This window comes from Bombina bombina, chromosome 4, assembly GCF_027579735.1.
Source record: "Bombina bombina isolate aBomBom1 chromosome 4, aBomBom1.pri, whole genome shotgun sequence".
Lineage (NCBI taxonomy): Eukaryota > Metazoa > Chordata > Amphibia > Anura > Bombinatoridae > Bombina > Bombina bombina.
The window spans coordinates 799,432,725-799,447,386 of NC_069502.1; the positions used below are offsets into that span (position 1 = coordinate 799,432,725).

Below are 14,662 nucleotides of genomic sequence, written 5' to 3' on the forward strand. Positions count from 1 at the left end.
GACACAATGAGTCCACGGATCATCTTAATTACTAATGGGATATTCACCTACTGGTCAGCAGGAGGCGGCAAAGAGCACCACAGCAGAGCTGTTAAATAGCTCCTCCCTTCCCTCCCACTCTAGTCATTCTCTTTGCCTACGTTAGTTATAGGAAGTGGTAAAGTGAGGTGGTATCTTTTAGGTTTAAACTTGATCACCTCCGCCTGTTACTTAGGGAGGTTTTGATTACTTTGGACGACTTTGACTCCACGGTAGTGGTTGCCCCTACGAAGTCTAGTAAATTGGACAGATATTTCGAAGTTCCTTCTTACTCAGACGGATTTCCTGTTCCAAGGCGAGCTTCGGAGATCATTACTAAGGAATGGGAGAGACCTTTTATTACGGACGCTTCCCTTCAAATTATTAAATTGGGAGCTAAAATTTCGGGGTTTTCTATTCTGTCATGCAGAGCCTTATGGTTAAAGCCTTGGTCTGGGGATGTATCATCTAAGTCTAAGCTTCTAGCGATCCCTTACAAGGGGAAGTCCTTGTTTGGACCTGGCCTCACAGAAATTATCTCTTATATCACGGGAGGTAAGGGTCATCTCCTACCTCAGGATAAGAGAAACAAACAAAAGGGGCGACAGAGTAATTTTAGTTCCTTTCGAAATTTCAAGGAAAATTCTTTCTCTTCCTCCTCTAAGCAGGAACAATGAATCTAAGCATACATAGAAACCCAACCAGACTTGGAATAAGGGTAAACAATCCAAGAAGCTGGCTACTGAATCCAAATCAGCATGAAGGGCATGCCCCTGATCCGGGTCCGGATCTTGTAGGGGGCAAAATTTCCTTCTTCATTCAGACTTGTGTTCAGGACATTCCAGATCCCTGGGCAATAGAAATAGTGTCTCAGGGATACAAATTGGAGTTCAAAAGTTTTCCTCCCAGAGGCAGGTTTCTTCTTTCAAGATTATCTGTAGACCAGACAAAGAGAGGCGTTCTTACTTTGTGTAGAAGACCTCTCCGCCCTGGGAGTAATTGTTCCCGTTCCAATTCTGGAACAGGGTCGGGGGTTTTATTCCAATCTGTTTGTTGTTCCCAAAATGGAGAGAACCTTCAGACCAATTTTAGACCTCAAAAGTCTAAACAGATTTCTCAGAGTTACGTCATTCAAGATGGAAACTATTCGTTCCATTCTTCCTTTAATCCAGGAGGGTCAGTTTATGACAACAGTGGATTTAAAGGATGTGTACCTTCATGTCCCTATTCACAGGGATCATCACAGGTTTCTAAGGTTTGCCTTCCAGGACAAACATTTCCAGTTTGTGGCGCTTCCTTTCGGCCTGGCCACTGCTCCCAGAATTTTCACAAAGGTTCTGGGGTCTCTGTTGGCGGTATTTCGGTCAAGGGGCATTGGAGTGGCACCTTATCTGGGAACTCCATCCGGAAGTGTTTTCCCATCTGATTCTCAAGTGGGGTCAGCCGGAATTGAATCTTATGGCATCCCAACAGAATGCCAAGCTCCCAAGATACGGGTCGAGGTCCAGGGACCCCCAGGCAGAGCTCATAGATGCTCTGGCGGTCCCTTGGACCTTCAGTCTAGCATACCTATTTCCTCAGTTTGCTCTTCTTCCTCTGGTTATTGCTCGAATCAAAGAGGAGAGGGCGTCTGTGATCCTCATAGCGCCAGCCTGGCTGCGCAGGATTTGGTATGCGGATTTGGTGAAGATGGCATCTCTGCCACCCTGGAGACTTCCGTTGAGGAAGGACCTTCTAATACAGGGACCCTTCCTTCACCCAAATCTAGTTTCTCTGAAGCTGACTGCTTGGAGATTAAACGCCTAATTTTATCCAAGCGGGGGTTTTCTGATTCGGTCATAGAGAACATGATTCAGGCAAGTAAACCTGTTACTAGAAGGATTTACCATAAGATTTGGTGTAAATATCTCTATTGGTTTGAATCCAAGGGTTACTCATGGAGTAAAGTTAGGATTCCTAGAATTTTGTCTTTTCTTCAAGAAGGTTTGGAGAAAGGTTTATCGATGAGTTCCCTAAAGGGTCAGATCTCAGCCTTATCTATTTTGTTACACAAACGTCTGGCGGATGTCCCAGATGTTCAATCCTTTTGTCAGGCCTTAGTTAGGATCAGGCCTGTGTTTAAACCAGTTACTCCTCCATGGAGTCTTAATCTTGTTCTCAAAGTTTTTCAAGGGGCTCCATTTGAGCCTATGCATTCCTTAAATATATATATTTTTTTTAATAACTTTATTTATAGCAAATAAGAACAAGAGATCCAATACATACATGACAAATAACAAAGAAGAGTAGAATGACAAAAGACCTTTGTTGGTTCCACAAAATCCATCATAATAATAGATATGAGTACAGCGAATAATAACAGGATCACTAGTTTGTCATGCAGAGGCAAGGAATCAAATGTTCCCTAATTTTGTTTATACATGAAATAAGAACAAAAGAAACAAAACCAAACAATAAATATATAACACTTACCCGGAGCGCCTCCAGCTCACCCCCGCAGACCAGTGCTCAGGAAAAAAGAAGAGCAATAATAAGACAATCCAAAATACGTTTATGGTTGCTTGGGGGCCTAGCCATCATATAAACACCATTTACCTCTGAGGTTCTCATTTAGAACATAAAGACTGTTTCTAAATGTGAAAATAACTCTATATCTAACACTAGCCGGTAAAAATAATAGATGAGCCTCCCATTTGTGAAGAAATCTCTTAATCCGTTTTTCTGGGTCTCACTTTGTGTCTGCCTGTTCAATCAGCATCTGGGTGTGTATCTTACTAATTAATTGTCGGAAGGGAAGAGATCTTTCACTAGCCCATCCCATCAGAATGACTTGTCTAGCGAGCATAAGGACTGTGATTATGAAAATGTCAAATTTATATTCTCTGTAATTAGGGATCAAGAAAATCACATGCTGTGCTGTGAGTGTTACCTGTTCTTTTGTCACCCTTGTCAGCCAGTAAGCAGTTCTGTGCCAGAAATCCTTTCAATTTGGGACAATCCCATAGTGAGTCCAGTCGGAAAGTTGGTATCTACAGGAGATACCAACGGGAGAGAAGCTTGGCAAGACATCCGTTACTATTCCAAGCAGCCGCATGGGAACTAAGAGAAGCACGGGGGAAAAGGTACCAAGTCAGGGAACTACAGGTGGAGCGGACGGACGGTTTCCAGCTGAAACTTGTAGGAACTTACTTTCCTGAGCTGACTTTTCGGACCTGGTTTTATCAAGGCTTTATTCTTAACGATTTATATGCTCAAAATAAATTGTATTTGATTCACCTTGAGTCGTGGATGTGCTCTGTGCTTTATCATTTCAGTATCTCCATGTCAGTGCACCCCTGAGTGCCCTGTAAGAAGTAGCAGCACCACTATCTCAGAATCACATGAGAAATCACAGAGAGGATATAAGAATACCCTGTGGAGTTAACAAACTATTGGTATTATATGTTTTTTACCATACTCCTGGAGTCATGAAGTAAGTATCTCTGTCAAGTTTTATATATAAAGTGTGTTATATTTTTAATTATTTATTTATTTTATATATTATCTCACTATTTTTAAAGTGATAGATTATACCATCTGAACTGTGTTTACAAGGTACCTGGTGATACTAGAGGTGCTAACACTCATATCAATAATTTGAGATTATCATTGATTTGGTGTATGAATTTTTCTTAATAATAGGTACAGACAGCTAGCGCAGTAATTTGTTTTTGGGTATGGTATCTACACTTGTTACAAATGTTCTTCGCCCCCTGCACCCATTTTGAATGCAGACTTGGAGTAATGTAAGCTTGATGTATGAATTGTATGTGCCTTTCTAAAACTGGCTTTGAGGAGATCAGGGTCTATCTGTAGCTCTCTGTGATTTGACCACTTTAGTAAAATCCCCTGTACAGTAGATTCCTCAAAATGTCCAAGGAAAAGATCATATATGTAGGAGATTTTGTAAGATCCTTGCTTGGCTAATGGGCATAACTTTTCAATGTTAGAGGGTTCGTTAGTTAACAGCTTATCTGAAATCAACTGGTATAGGTAATGTCTACACTGAAAGTACGCAAACCTTTGTGAGTTTTGCAATTCCTGAAAAGATGTATTTGCTAAAGTTAGTGGGTTGAAGAGTTGGTGAAGCTTAGTGAGATGTTTTCGTTGCCATACAGCAAACACCTCTGTCGTGTATCCCGGAAGGAAGTGTAAGTTGCCTTGAATCGGTAAATATTTGCTCACTGAGTTCTGCACCCCCCATAGTTTACAAATATTGGACCATGCCCTCAGGGGATCCCTAAATAGTATATAGGATTGTATACACGGGGGAAGAGAGTTGAAGTCTGCAAGAGGCAGAAATGCCAAATGTATTGGTTTAATGAGGCTAGTCTCTAGGTCAGGGATGGTAAAGTGATTGTTGCCCACAAGCCAATCCAATGTGATCTTAGACAGGGCGGCCCAGTTGTTCCACATTATATTTGGGAGGCGAAGCCCACCCCCACACAATGGCATTGACAAATACGATCTGCTTATCCTATGTTTTTTACCCTGCCATATGAACTGTCCAAGAGAGGCCTGGAGTGAGTCAGTGTCTTGTCGAGTGAGGAGGAGGGGTAACATCTGTAGAGGGTAGAGTAGATTAGGCAGAGCAACCATTTTAAAAAGGTGAACCCTGCCAGAGAAGGAGAGGGGAAGCCCGCCCAGCTCAGGAGCATTTGTTTGATGTTAGCAATAATGTCACTAAAATTGAGGTGGTACAACTTAGAAGGGTTGACATGTATCCATATCCCTAGATATTTGAAAGGCCCTCCGTAAACCTTGAGACCTGTGTCTGTCAATGTAGTTTTGTGGGAGTTCTGCAACCAGGTAACTTCGGACTTATCGATATTGATCTTATAGCCCGAAAAGGTCCCAAAATTGTTAATAATATCTAGGAGTGGTTGTAGATTGTTGAGGGGGTTACCCACAAAACATTCCTTAGATATTAAGTTGTTATCTTGGAAGGTTTTATTTCTTGTTGCTATTTCCTATGCTCGTAGAGTATCAGAGCTCTCAGCGTTACAGTACAAGTCTCCTTACCTTATTTTCCATTCAGATAAGGTAGTTTTACGTACTAAGTTAGGAGATTGTTGTTCCTTCTTTGTGTCCTAATCCTTCTTCTCAGAAGGAACGTCTTCTACACAATTTGGACGTGGGCCGTGCTTTAAAGTTTTACTTGCAGGCGACTAAGGACTTTCGTCAGTCGTCTTCTTTGTTTGTCATTTTTTCAGGAAAACGTAAGGGACAGAAAGCTACAGCAACTTCTCTTTCTCTTTGGCTGAAGAGTATCATACGTTTTGCTTATGAGACAGCAGCCTCCTGAGAGAGTTATGGCTCATTCCACGAGGGCTGTTGCTTCCTCATGGGCATTCAAAAATAAAGCTGGTCCTCTCTGCACACTTTTTCAAAATTCTATAAATTTGACACTTTTGCCTCGGCTGAGGCCGCTTTTGGGAGAAAGGTTCTTCAAGCAGTGGTGCCTTCCGTTTAGGTTCCTTGTCTTGTCCCTTCCGTCTCATCTGTGTACTCTAGCTTTGGTATTGGATCCTATTAGTAATTAAGATGAACCGTGGACTCATCGTGTCTTAAAAAGAAAAGAAAATTTATGCTTACCTGATAAATTTATTTCTTTTTTGACACAATGAGTCCACGGCCCGTCCTGTTCTTGTAAGACAGGTTTTTTGATTTTTATAAACGTCAGACACCTCTGCACCTAGGCTTTTCCTATCTTTCCTTAACTTCGGTCGAATGACTGGAGTGGGAGGGAAGGGAGGAGCTATTTAACAGCTCTGCTGTCGAGCTCTTTGCCGTCTCCTGCTGACCAGGAGGTGAATATCCCATTAGTAATTAAGATGATCTGTGGACTCATCGTGTTAAAAAATAAATTTATCAGGTAAGCATAAGTTTTTGATACAATTAAATTTTCTTTTTAGCAGCTCTAATTCCTGTTGGCTGATTCAAAATTTTCAGCCAATAGGAATGCAGGGACGCCATCTTGAATTGTGTACCTTGCATTAAAGATTCAGTGTGCAGTGGTGACCATATGAAGAGGATGCTCCACACCGGATGTCTTTAGGATGGACCCACTCTGCGCCACCGGGATCAAGATAGAAGATGCCGTCTGGATGAAGATTGAAGAGGCCGTCTGGATGAAGATTGAAGAGGCCACCTGGATGAAGACTTCTCTCCGCTTGGATGAGGACTTTGCCGCCGGGGTGAAGATTGAAGAGGCCGCCTGGATGAAGACTTCTCGTCACCTGGATGAGGACTTTGCCGCTGGGATGAAAATTATTCAAGCGGGACTTCAAAAACTGTAAGTGGATCGTCGGGGGTTAGTGTTAGGCTTTTTATGTTTTTTTTGGATGTTTTTTTTTTTAGTTTTAGGGTTTGGGCAGTAAAAGAGCTAAATGCCCTTTTAGGGCAATGTCCATACAAATGCCCTTTTCAGGGCAATGGATAGCTTAGCTTTTTTTAGATTTAGGTTTTTTATTTTGGGGGGATGGTTGGGTGGTGGGTTTTACTGTTGAGGGTCTTTGTATTTTTATTTTTTTTTACAGGTAAAAGAGCTAATATCTTTGGGGCAATGACCCACAAAAGTCCCTTTTAAGGGTCATTGGTAGTTTATTGTAGGCTAGTTTTTTTTTTTTTGTTTTTTTGATAGGGCTATTAGATTAGGTGTAATTCTTTTTTTATTTTGGATAATTTTGTTTGTTATTTGCCGTAATTTAGTGTTTGTTATTTTTTGTAACTTAGTAGTATTTTTTTGTAATTAGATACTTTGTAATTTTTAGAGTAGTGTTAGGATTTTTTGAATGGTAGTTTAGTTTTTTTTAATTGGTAGTTAGTTTAATATTAATTTAATAGTTATATTAGTTTAATTGTTAGTTTAAACTTAGTTTTTTTTTAATTTGACAGGTAAGTTTTAATTTAAAAACTACTGCTGTAATACCTACATATCCAGCTCCAGGGGACGCTAAGATATATTATGGCACAGAAACGTTATTATAACATATATAACAATAGTATGTATACAGATGTATATATAATTTATATTAGTGCCTTAACTGAGTCCTTTAATGTCAATAGGATCGGATGTAAGATGACGTCCAAAAAGATTGTTCACTATGATTAAAGTGCAGGTATGCAGAGTGCGGGCAGCGCCTCTCATAGGCAACAAAGAAATCCAAAAATCTGTGAGAAAAATCACAAAGAGGGCACCTCCTAGTGCAATATTGCAATGGTGCTGACAACTGACAATTCTTGTATTAAAATAATACTCAAAAGGGTTGCACCCAGTGTGCTAAATGATGCAGACTGGGGACTCACAGTGGCCCAGTAACACTGATCCAACCATCGGATAACAGGAATACACAGGAACTCCAGGTGGTGGGAGAAGCAATAGAGGCTCATGCTTCCAATAGATACAACAAATATTTATTAAAATCTTATAAAAACAATGGGTTTAGTGTGCACCCAATAAAGTAAAAGAAACAACAATAGTGGTAACAGATTGCAACACGTTTCTCAGCTTGTCTAGCTGCTTACTCAGACATCTGTTAACAATAAGGAAGCTCTAGATTTAAAACCTGATACAGAGCCCATATGCTCCTCCCTGCACCTGATAAACAGGTGTTACAAATCAATGATCTACCTAATTAATATGTGGCATATGCCATATGATATCCTGAACAAAGAATAGTACATGTTGTTATTTTCAAACAACCTGTAATCCTTTTAAAAAACATTCCAAAAAGTCCTAAACAGTTAAACAACTGGTGCCAGAGTTCCTCTACCAAATGTTTGAAACACTGGTGAACGCCTATAGTGCAACCACATACCTCATAGGAGTTCCCCTTCCTTGGCAAACCTCAATGTTTCACTGATATGTAAGTAAATATATACAATCATATCTGGCGTCTGTTCATTTCCCTCAGGAGATATTGATGCCAATATGCACTTATGTTAATGTAAGCTTTGTTGGTGATGATATTTTTTCGGTAGATGTGATACTTATGTTTATGATGGGGCCGTTTTACTTTTCTTTTGTTGTTTTAGAGTTATCCTTGTTTTAACTACAAGCACACAAGAAGTAGTTATAAAGATTTGTTTTGGGACTAAAATAAATTGTATTACTGAAATTTTCTGAGATCACAATTTTAAAAGCTCTAAATAATACATGTAAGAAAAATAATAATAGGTACAAAATTACAACATTAATTTTAATTTAGTTCAGTGATTGGTTTATATGGTATATTTGTGAGTCCTTTAAAAATAGTCACTGATGTCCAGTAAACTGTTGTTAAGCCTTAGCATGGAGCTGGGTAAAGGTGTGGGGGTTACGGAAAGTCCCCTACCTTTGTAGTATACACTAACTTAGAACAATTAAAATTTCTTATGATTAAATAATTATTTATTAATAAATAATGTTACTTTCGTTGTCTTTCTTATTGACAGGTGAATTCACAAACCACAATAATCCTAGTCATGATCAGAGTGCAGATGCTTCTTTAAATCTTCATCATCAAAGAAGCCAAGTGGGAAATGTATGTTCTGAATGTGGGAAATATTTTCTCAAGAAATCACATCTTTATAGACATCTGAAAGTTCATAAAGGAGAAAATCCATTTTCCTGTTCTATATGTGGGACATGTTTTAACCGTAAAGGGAATCTTGTTGTTCATCAGAAAATTCATACAGGAGAAAAAAAAAAGTCATGTTCTGTATGTGGGAAATGTTTTACTCGGAAGTCGTATCTTATTGTCCATCAGAAAATTCATACAGGAGAGAAAGAATTTTCATGTTCTGACTGTGGAAAATGTTTTACTCAGAAATCAAATCTTATTACGCATCAGAAAATTCATACTGGAGAGAGAGGATTTTCATGTTCTGACTGTGGGAAATGTTTTACTCAGAAATCAAATCTTATTACGCATCAGAAAATTCATACAGGAGAGAGAGCATTTTCATGTTCTGACTGTGGGAAATGTTTTACTCGGAAATCATATCTCATTGATCATCAGAAAAGTCATACAGGAGAGAGAGCATTTTCATGTTCTGATTGTGGGAAATGTTTTACTCAGAAATCAAATCTTATTACGCATCAGAAAATTCATACAGGAGAGAGAGCATTTTCATGTTCTGACTGTGGGAAATGTTTTACTCTAAAATCATATCTCATTGATCATCAGAAAATTCATACAGGAGAGAGAGCATTATTTTCATGTTCTGACTGTGGGAAATGTTTTACTCGGAAACGACATCTTATTCGTCATCAGAAAATTCATACAGGAGAGAGAGCATTTTCATGTTCTGACTGTGGGAAATGTTTTACTCGGAAATCAACTCTTATTACGCATCAGAAAATTCATACAGGAGAGAGAGCATTTTCATGTTCTGACTGTGGGAAATGTTTTACTCTAAAATCATATCTCATTGATCATCAGAAAATTCATACAGGAGAGAGAGCATTTTCATGTTCTGAGTGTGGGAAATGTTTTACTCGGAAACCACATCTTATTCGTCATCAGAAAATTCATACAGGATAGAGAGCATTTTCATGTTGTGACTGTGGGAAATGTTTTACTCGGAAATCAAATCTTATTACGCATCAGAAAATTCATACAGGAGAGAGAGGATTTTGATGTTCTGGCTGTGGGAAATGTTTTACTTGGAAAACACATCTTATTAGTCATCAGAAAATTCATACAGGAGAGAGAGCATTTTCATGTTCTGGCTGTGGGAAATGTTTTACTCTAAAGTCAAATCTTACTAAGCATCAGAAAAGTCATATTAAAGGAAATAAGAACATAAACACTTAAAGGACCTCTCATTGCAGAAGAATTGCATAATAAACAAGTGCATAATAAAAAGACAATGATTTAACACCTACTCTGAATTTCAAATAAGCAGTTGATTTTCTTCTGACAAATTTATTTTTTCTCCCATTTTCCGGCACCCTGTATCATGTGACAGACATCAGCCAATCACAGACTAGTATGCTTAAACCCTGTGAGCTTGTGCACATGCTCAGTAGGATCTTGTTCCCCAGAAAGTGTGAAGATAAGTTGATAATGGAAGTACATTGTAAAGTGTCTTAAAACTGCATGCTCTTTCTGAATCATAAAAGTTTATTTCTTTCATGTAATTGGCAAGAGTCCATGAGCTAGTGACGTATGGGATATACATTCCTACCAGGAGGGGCAAAGTTTCCCAAACCTCAAAATGCCTATAAATACACCCCTCACCACACCCACAATTTAGTTTTACAAACTTTGCCTCCCATGGAGGTGGTGAAGTAAGTTTGTGCTAGATTTCTACGTTGATATGCGCTTCGCAACAGGCTGAAGCCCGGTTTTCCTCTCAGAGTGCAGTGAATGTCAGAGGGATGTGAAAGAGTATTGCCTATTTGAATTCCATGGTCTTCCTCTAGGGAATCTATTTCATAGGTTCTCTGTTATCGGTCGTAGAGATTTCGTCTCCTACCTCCCTTTTCAGATCGACGATATACTCTTATATACCATTACCTCTACTGATTCTCGTTTCAGTACTGGTTTGGCTATCTACTTTATGTAGATGAGTGTCTTTGGGTAAGTAAGTCTTATTTTATTTATGACACTCTCAGCTATGGTTTGGCACTTTATATGTAAAGTTCTAAATATATGTTTTATACTTATATTTGCCATAATTCAGGTCAATCAGTTTATTTTCCTTCTTTCAGACTGTCAGTTTTTTGGGAAAATGCATATGAATGAAATATTTTTCTTAGCTAAAATTTTCAATTGACTTTTTTCCTTTAAATTGTGGGCTGTTAGGCTCGCGGGTGCAAAAAATGCTAGATTATATTGCGTCATTTTTGGCGCGAGACTTTTTTGGCGCAAGATTGACGTTTGTCTGACGTCAATGACACCATTTCCGGCGTCGTAGTTGACGCCGGAAGTTTTCACGTAGTTGCGTCATTTTTGACTCTCGTGTTTATTAGACTTTTTTGGCGCCAAAAAATATGTGGGCGTCATACTTGGCGCCAGTTTTTTTTTACATTATTTAAGTCTCACTTTTTAGTTGCTTCTGGTTTCTAGAGGCTTGTTCTGTTTGCATTTTTTCCCATTCCTGAAACTGTCATTTAAGGAATTTGATAATTTTGCTTTATATGTTGTTTTTCTATCACATATTGCAAGATATTCCAAAAACTGTTCCTGTATCAGAAAATACTGTTGGATTTCTGATGACTGATATCGGTCCTACCAAAGCTAAGTTCATTTCTTTTAATGTTATGAATTTTATCTTTAGCTATGGTTTGTAATAAGTTATCATGATAAACTTTTACATGCAGAGTCCATTAGTATTTATGCATTATCTATTGCTATTCTTTTTACATCTAATGTACAAGATATACCTAGAAATCTATGAGAATGTTTTTCTGATTCTATCCTAAAGGCTTTGTCTGACATCCCGCCTTCTAATAAAATTTATAGGTCTTTTTTAAACTTCTCATTTAGTTGATGAATTTTTAAATGACCGACAACATACTGAATTATCCTTCTCTGATGATGTTTTTTCTCATTTAGAATATACTTCATCAGATATTTGACACTAACAAATCTACTTTTTTATTTTTAAATAGAGTACATTCGTTATTGAAAAGGTGTTGATTATATTGGATATTGAGGAGTCTAGTTCTTTTGATTTAAGACTAGCTAACATTTAAATTCTGCTCATTAACCTCCTGTGGTTTCTTCAGAGGGTTTTTTTTCTCCCAGTTCATGATACTAGGGAATGGAATAGGCCTGGGACTTCTTTTATTCCTTCTTTAAGGTTTTTAAATTGTATCCTTTGCCGGCAGTTAGTTTAAAGTTTTGAGGAAGATCCCCAAAGTTAATGGGGCTATCTCTACTCTTGCTAAACATACTACTATTCCTATAGAAAATAGTATTTATTTTTTTCCTTCAGATGGGAAACTTATAAGGAAAATTATTTTATTTCAGGTCCTTTTCTTAGGCCTGCAATTTATTTGGCTGGTGTTGCAAATGCTTCAACTTTCTGGTTGGATACTTTAGTGCAACAAGTATCAGATTATGATTTGTTTTAGCATTGCTAAGTTGATCAACATGCTAATAATTTCATTTGTGTCGTCATTTTTTTGATATTTTCACAATTGAGGTTTAATCTATGTCTTTAGCAATTTTTAGCTAGAAGAACTTTGTGACTTAATCTTGGAATGCTAATTTGATTTCTAAAATTCAGATTTCTTTTTTTCCAAGGTAATCAATTATTTGGTTCACAATTGGATTCAATTTTTTCCAACTGTTACTCTGGGGAAGGGAGTTTTCTTTCATGTAATTAGCAAGAGTCCATGAGCTAGTGACGTATGGGATATACATTCCTACCAGGAGGGGCAAAGTTTCCCAAACCTCAAAATGCCTACAAATACACCCCTCACCACACCCACAAATCAGTTTTACAAACTTTGCCTCCTGTGGAGGTGGTGAAGTAAGTTTGTGCTAGATTCTGCGTTGATATGCGCTCTGCAACAGGTTGGAGCCCGGTTTTCCTCTCAGCGTGCAGTGAATGTCAGAGGGATGTGAAGAGAGTATTGCCTATTTGAATTCAATGATCTCCTTCTACAGGGTCTATTTCATAGGTTCTCTGTTTTCGGTCGTAGAGATTCATCTCTTACCTCCCTTTTCAGATCGACGATATACTCTTATATATACCATTACCTCTACTGATTCTCGTTTCAGTACTGGTTTGGCTTTCTACTACATGTAGATGAGTGTCCTGGGGTAAGTAAGTCTTATTTTCTGTGACACTCTAAGCTATGGTTGGGCACTTTTTTATAAAGTTCTAAATATATGTGTTTAAACATTTATTTGCCTTGATTCAGGTTCAACGTTCCTTATTTCAGACAGTCAGTTTCATATTTGGGATAATGCATATGAATAAATCAATTTTTTCTTACCTTAAAATTTGACTTTTTTCTTGTGGGCTGTTAGGCTCGCGGGGGCTGAAAATGCTTCATTTTATTGCGTCATTCTTGGCGCAAAAATTTTCTTGTCATTTCCGGCGTCATACGTGTCGCCGGAAGTTGCGTCATTTTTTTGACGTTTTTGCGCCAAAAAATGTTGGCGTTACCGGATGTGGCGCCATTTTTGGCGCCAAAAGCATTTAGGCGCCAAATAATGTGGGCGGCTTTTTTGGCGCTAAAAAAATTTGAGCGTCATTGTTGTCTCCACAATATTTAAGTCTTATTATTTATTGCTTCTGGTTGCTAGAAGCTTGTTCATTGGCATTTTTTTCCCATTCCTGAAACTGTCATTTAAGGAATTTGATCTTTTTTGCTTTATATGTTGTTTTTTCTATTACATATTGCAAGATGTCTCAGATTGACCCTGAATCAGAAGCCACTTCTGGAAAAACGCTTAACTGAGTTTCAGTTCTACCAAAGCTAAGTTCATTTATTTTAAGTGTTATAAATGTTTATCTTTAGCTATGGTTTGTAATAAGTTATTATGATATACTTTTACATGCAGAATCCATTAGTATTTATGCTTTATATATTTCCATTCTTACATCTTATGTACAAGAAATATTTAGAAGATTTATAAGAAATATTTTTTCTGATTCTATTTTAAAGGCTTTGTCTGACTTCGTGCCTTCTAATAAAATTTTTAGGTCTTTTTCACTTCTTTTTTAATTATTGAAGTTTCAAATGACCAACAACATACTGATTTATCCTTCTCTGATGATGTTTTTTCTCTTTCAGAAATTTTCTTCATCAGATATTGACACTAGCAAATCTACTTTTTTATTATTTTTCTATTATTAAAGTACATTTGTTCTTTGTTGAAAAGGTGTTGATTATTTTGGATATTAAGGTAACTAGTTCTTTAAGACTAGCTGACACTATTTCTGCCTATTTATTTCTTCTGCGTTTTCAGAGGTTTTCTTTCCAATTCCCCATACTAGGGAATGGAATAGGCTGAGAATTTTCTTTTATTCCTTCTTCAAAGGTTTTAAACTATATTCTTTGCCAGCTGTTAAATCCAATTTGGAGGGTTCTCCAATTTATTGGGGCTATCTCTACTTCTACTAATTATGCTATTGTTTCTATAGCAAAATAGTATTTATTTTCCTTTAGATAGTTGTATCTTATTTATGGAAAATTATTTAGTTTCAGGTACTTTTCTTGGTCCTGTGATTTATTTGGATATTGCAATTGCTTCATTTTTTCTGTTTACTTTAAGATTAAGTATCAGATTATGATTTATTTTAGCATTGTTAAAGGACAACATTTACTAGACTAGGTGCTGTTGCATTTGTCTTGTTGTTTTGCATTTATTGATTATGCAAGTCCACTGTATTGACTGGTCCTTTAAACTGGACTATCATGCTAATAATTTCATTTGTGTCTTCATTTTATTGAATATTTTCGCAAATGAGGGTTAATCTATGTCTTTAGCTATTTTAGCTAGAAGAATTTTGTGATTTTTAAAAAAAAAAAAAAATCCATATTTCTTTTGTTCTAAGATAATCAATTATTTGTTTTATAATTGGATTCAATTCTTAACTGTTACTCTGGGCTTCAAGATTGAGTTCTAAGACTAAAACTTTAAGCTTATACTAGTTT

General features: G+C 37.3%; 1 protein-coding gene across 2 annotated transcripts in view; it reads left to right on the plus strand.

The window, feature by feature from the left end:
* Positions 1 to 9,927, plus strand: part of LOC128657019 (gastrula zinc finger protein XlCGF26.1-like) — a 68,390-nt gene extending 58,463 nt beyond the window's left edge. For both annotated transcript variants that reach the window (XM_053711244.1, XM_053711245.1), the window contains one exon: positions 8,494 to 9,927. In XM_053711244.1, coding sequence (XP_053567219.1) covers positions 8,494 to 9,584 — 1,091 coding nt within the window. In that variant the 3' untranslated portion in view covers positions 9,585 to 9,927. The remainder of the gene's footprint in view (positions 1 to 8,493) is intronic.
* Positions 9,928 to 14,662: the final 4,735 nt, after the last annotated feature.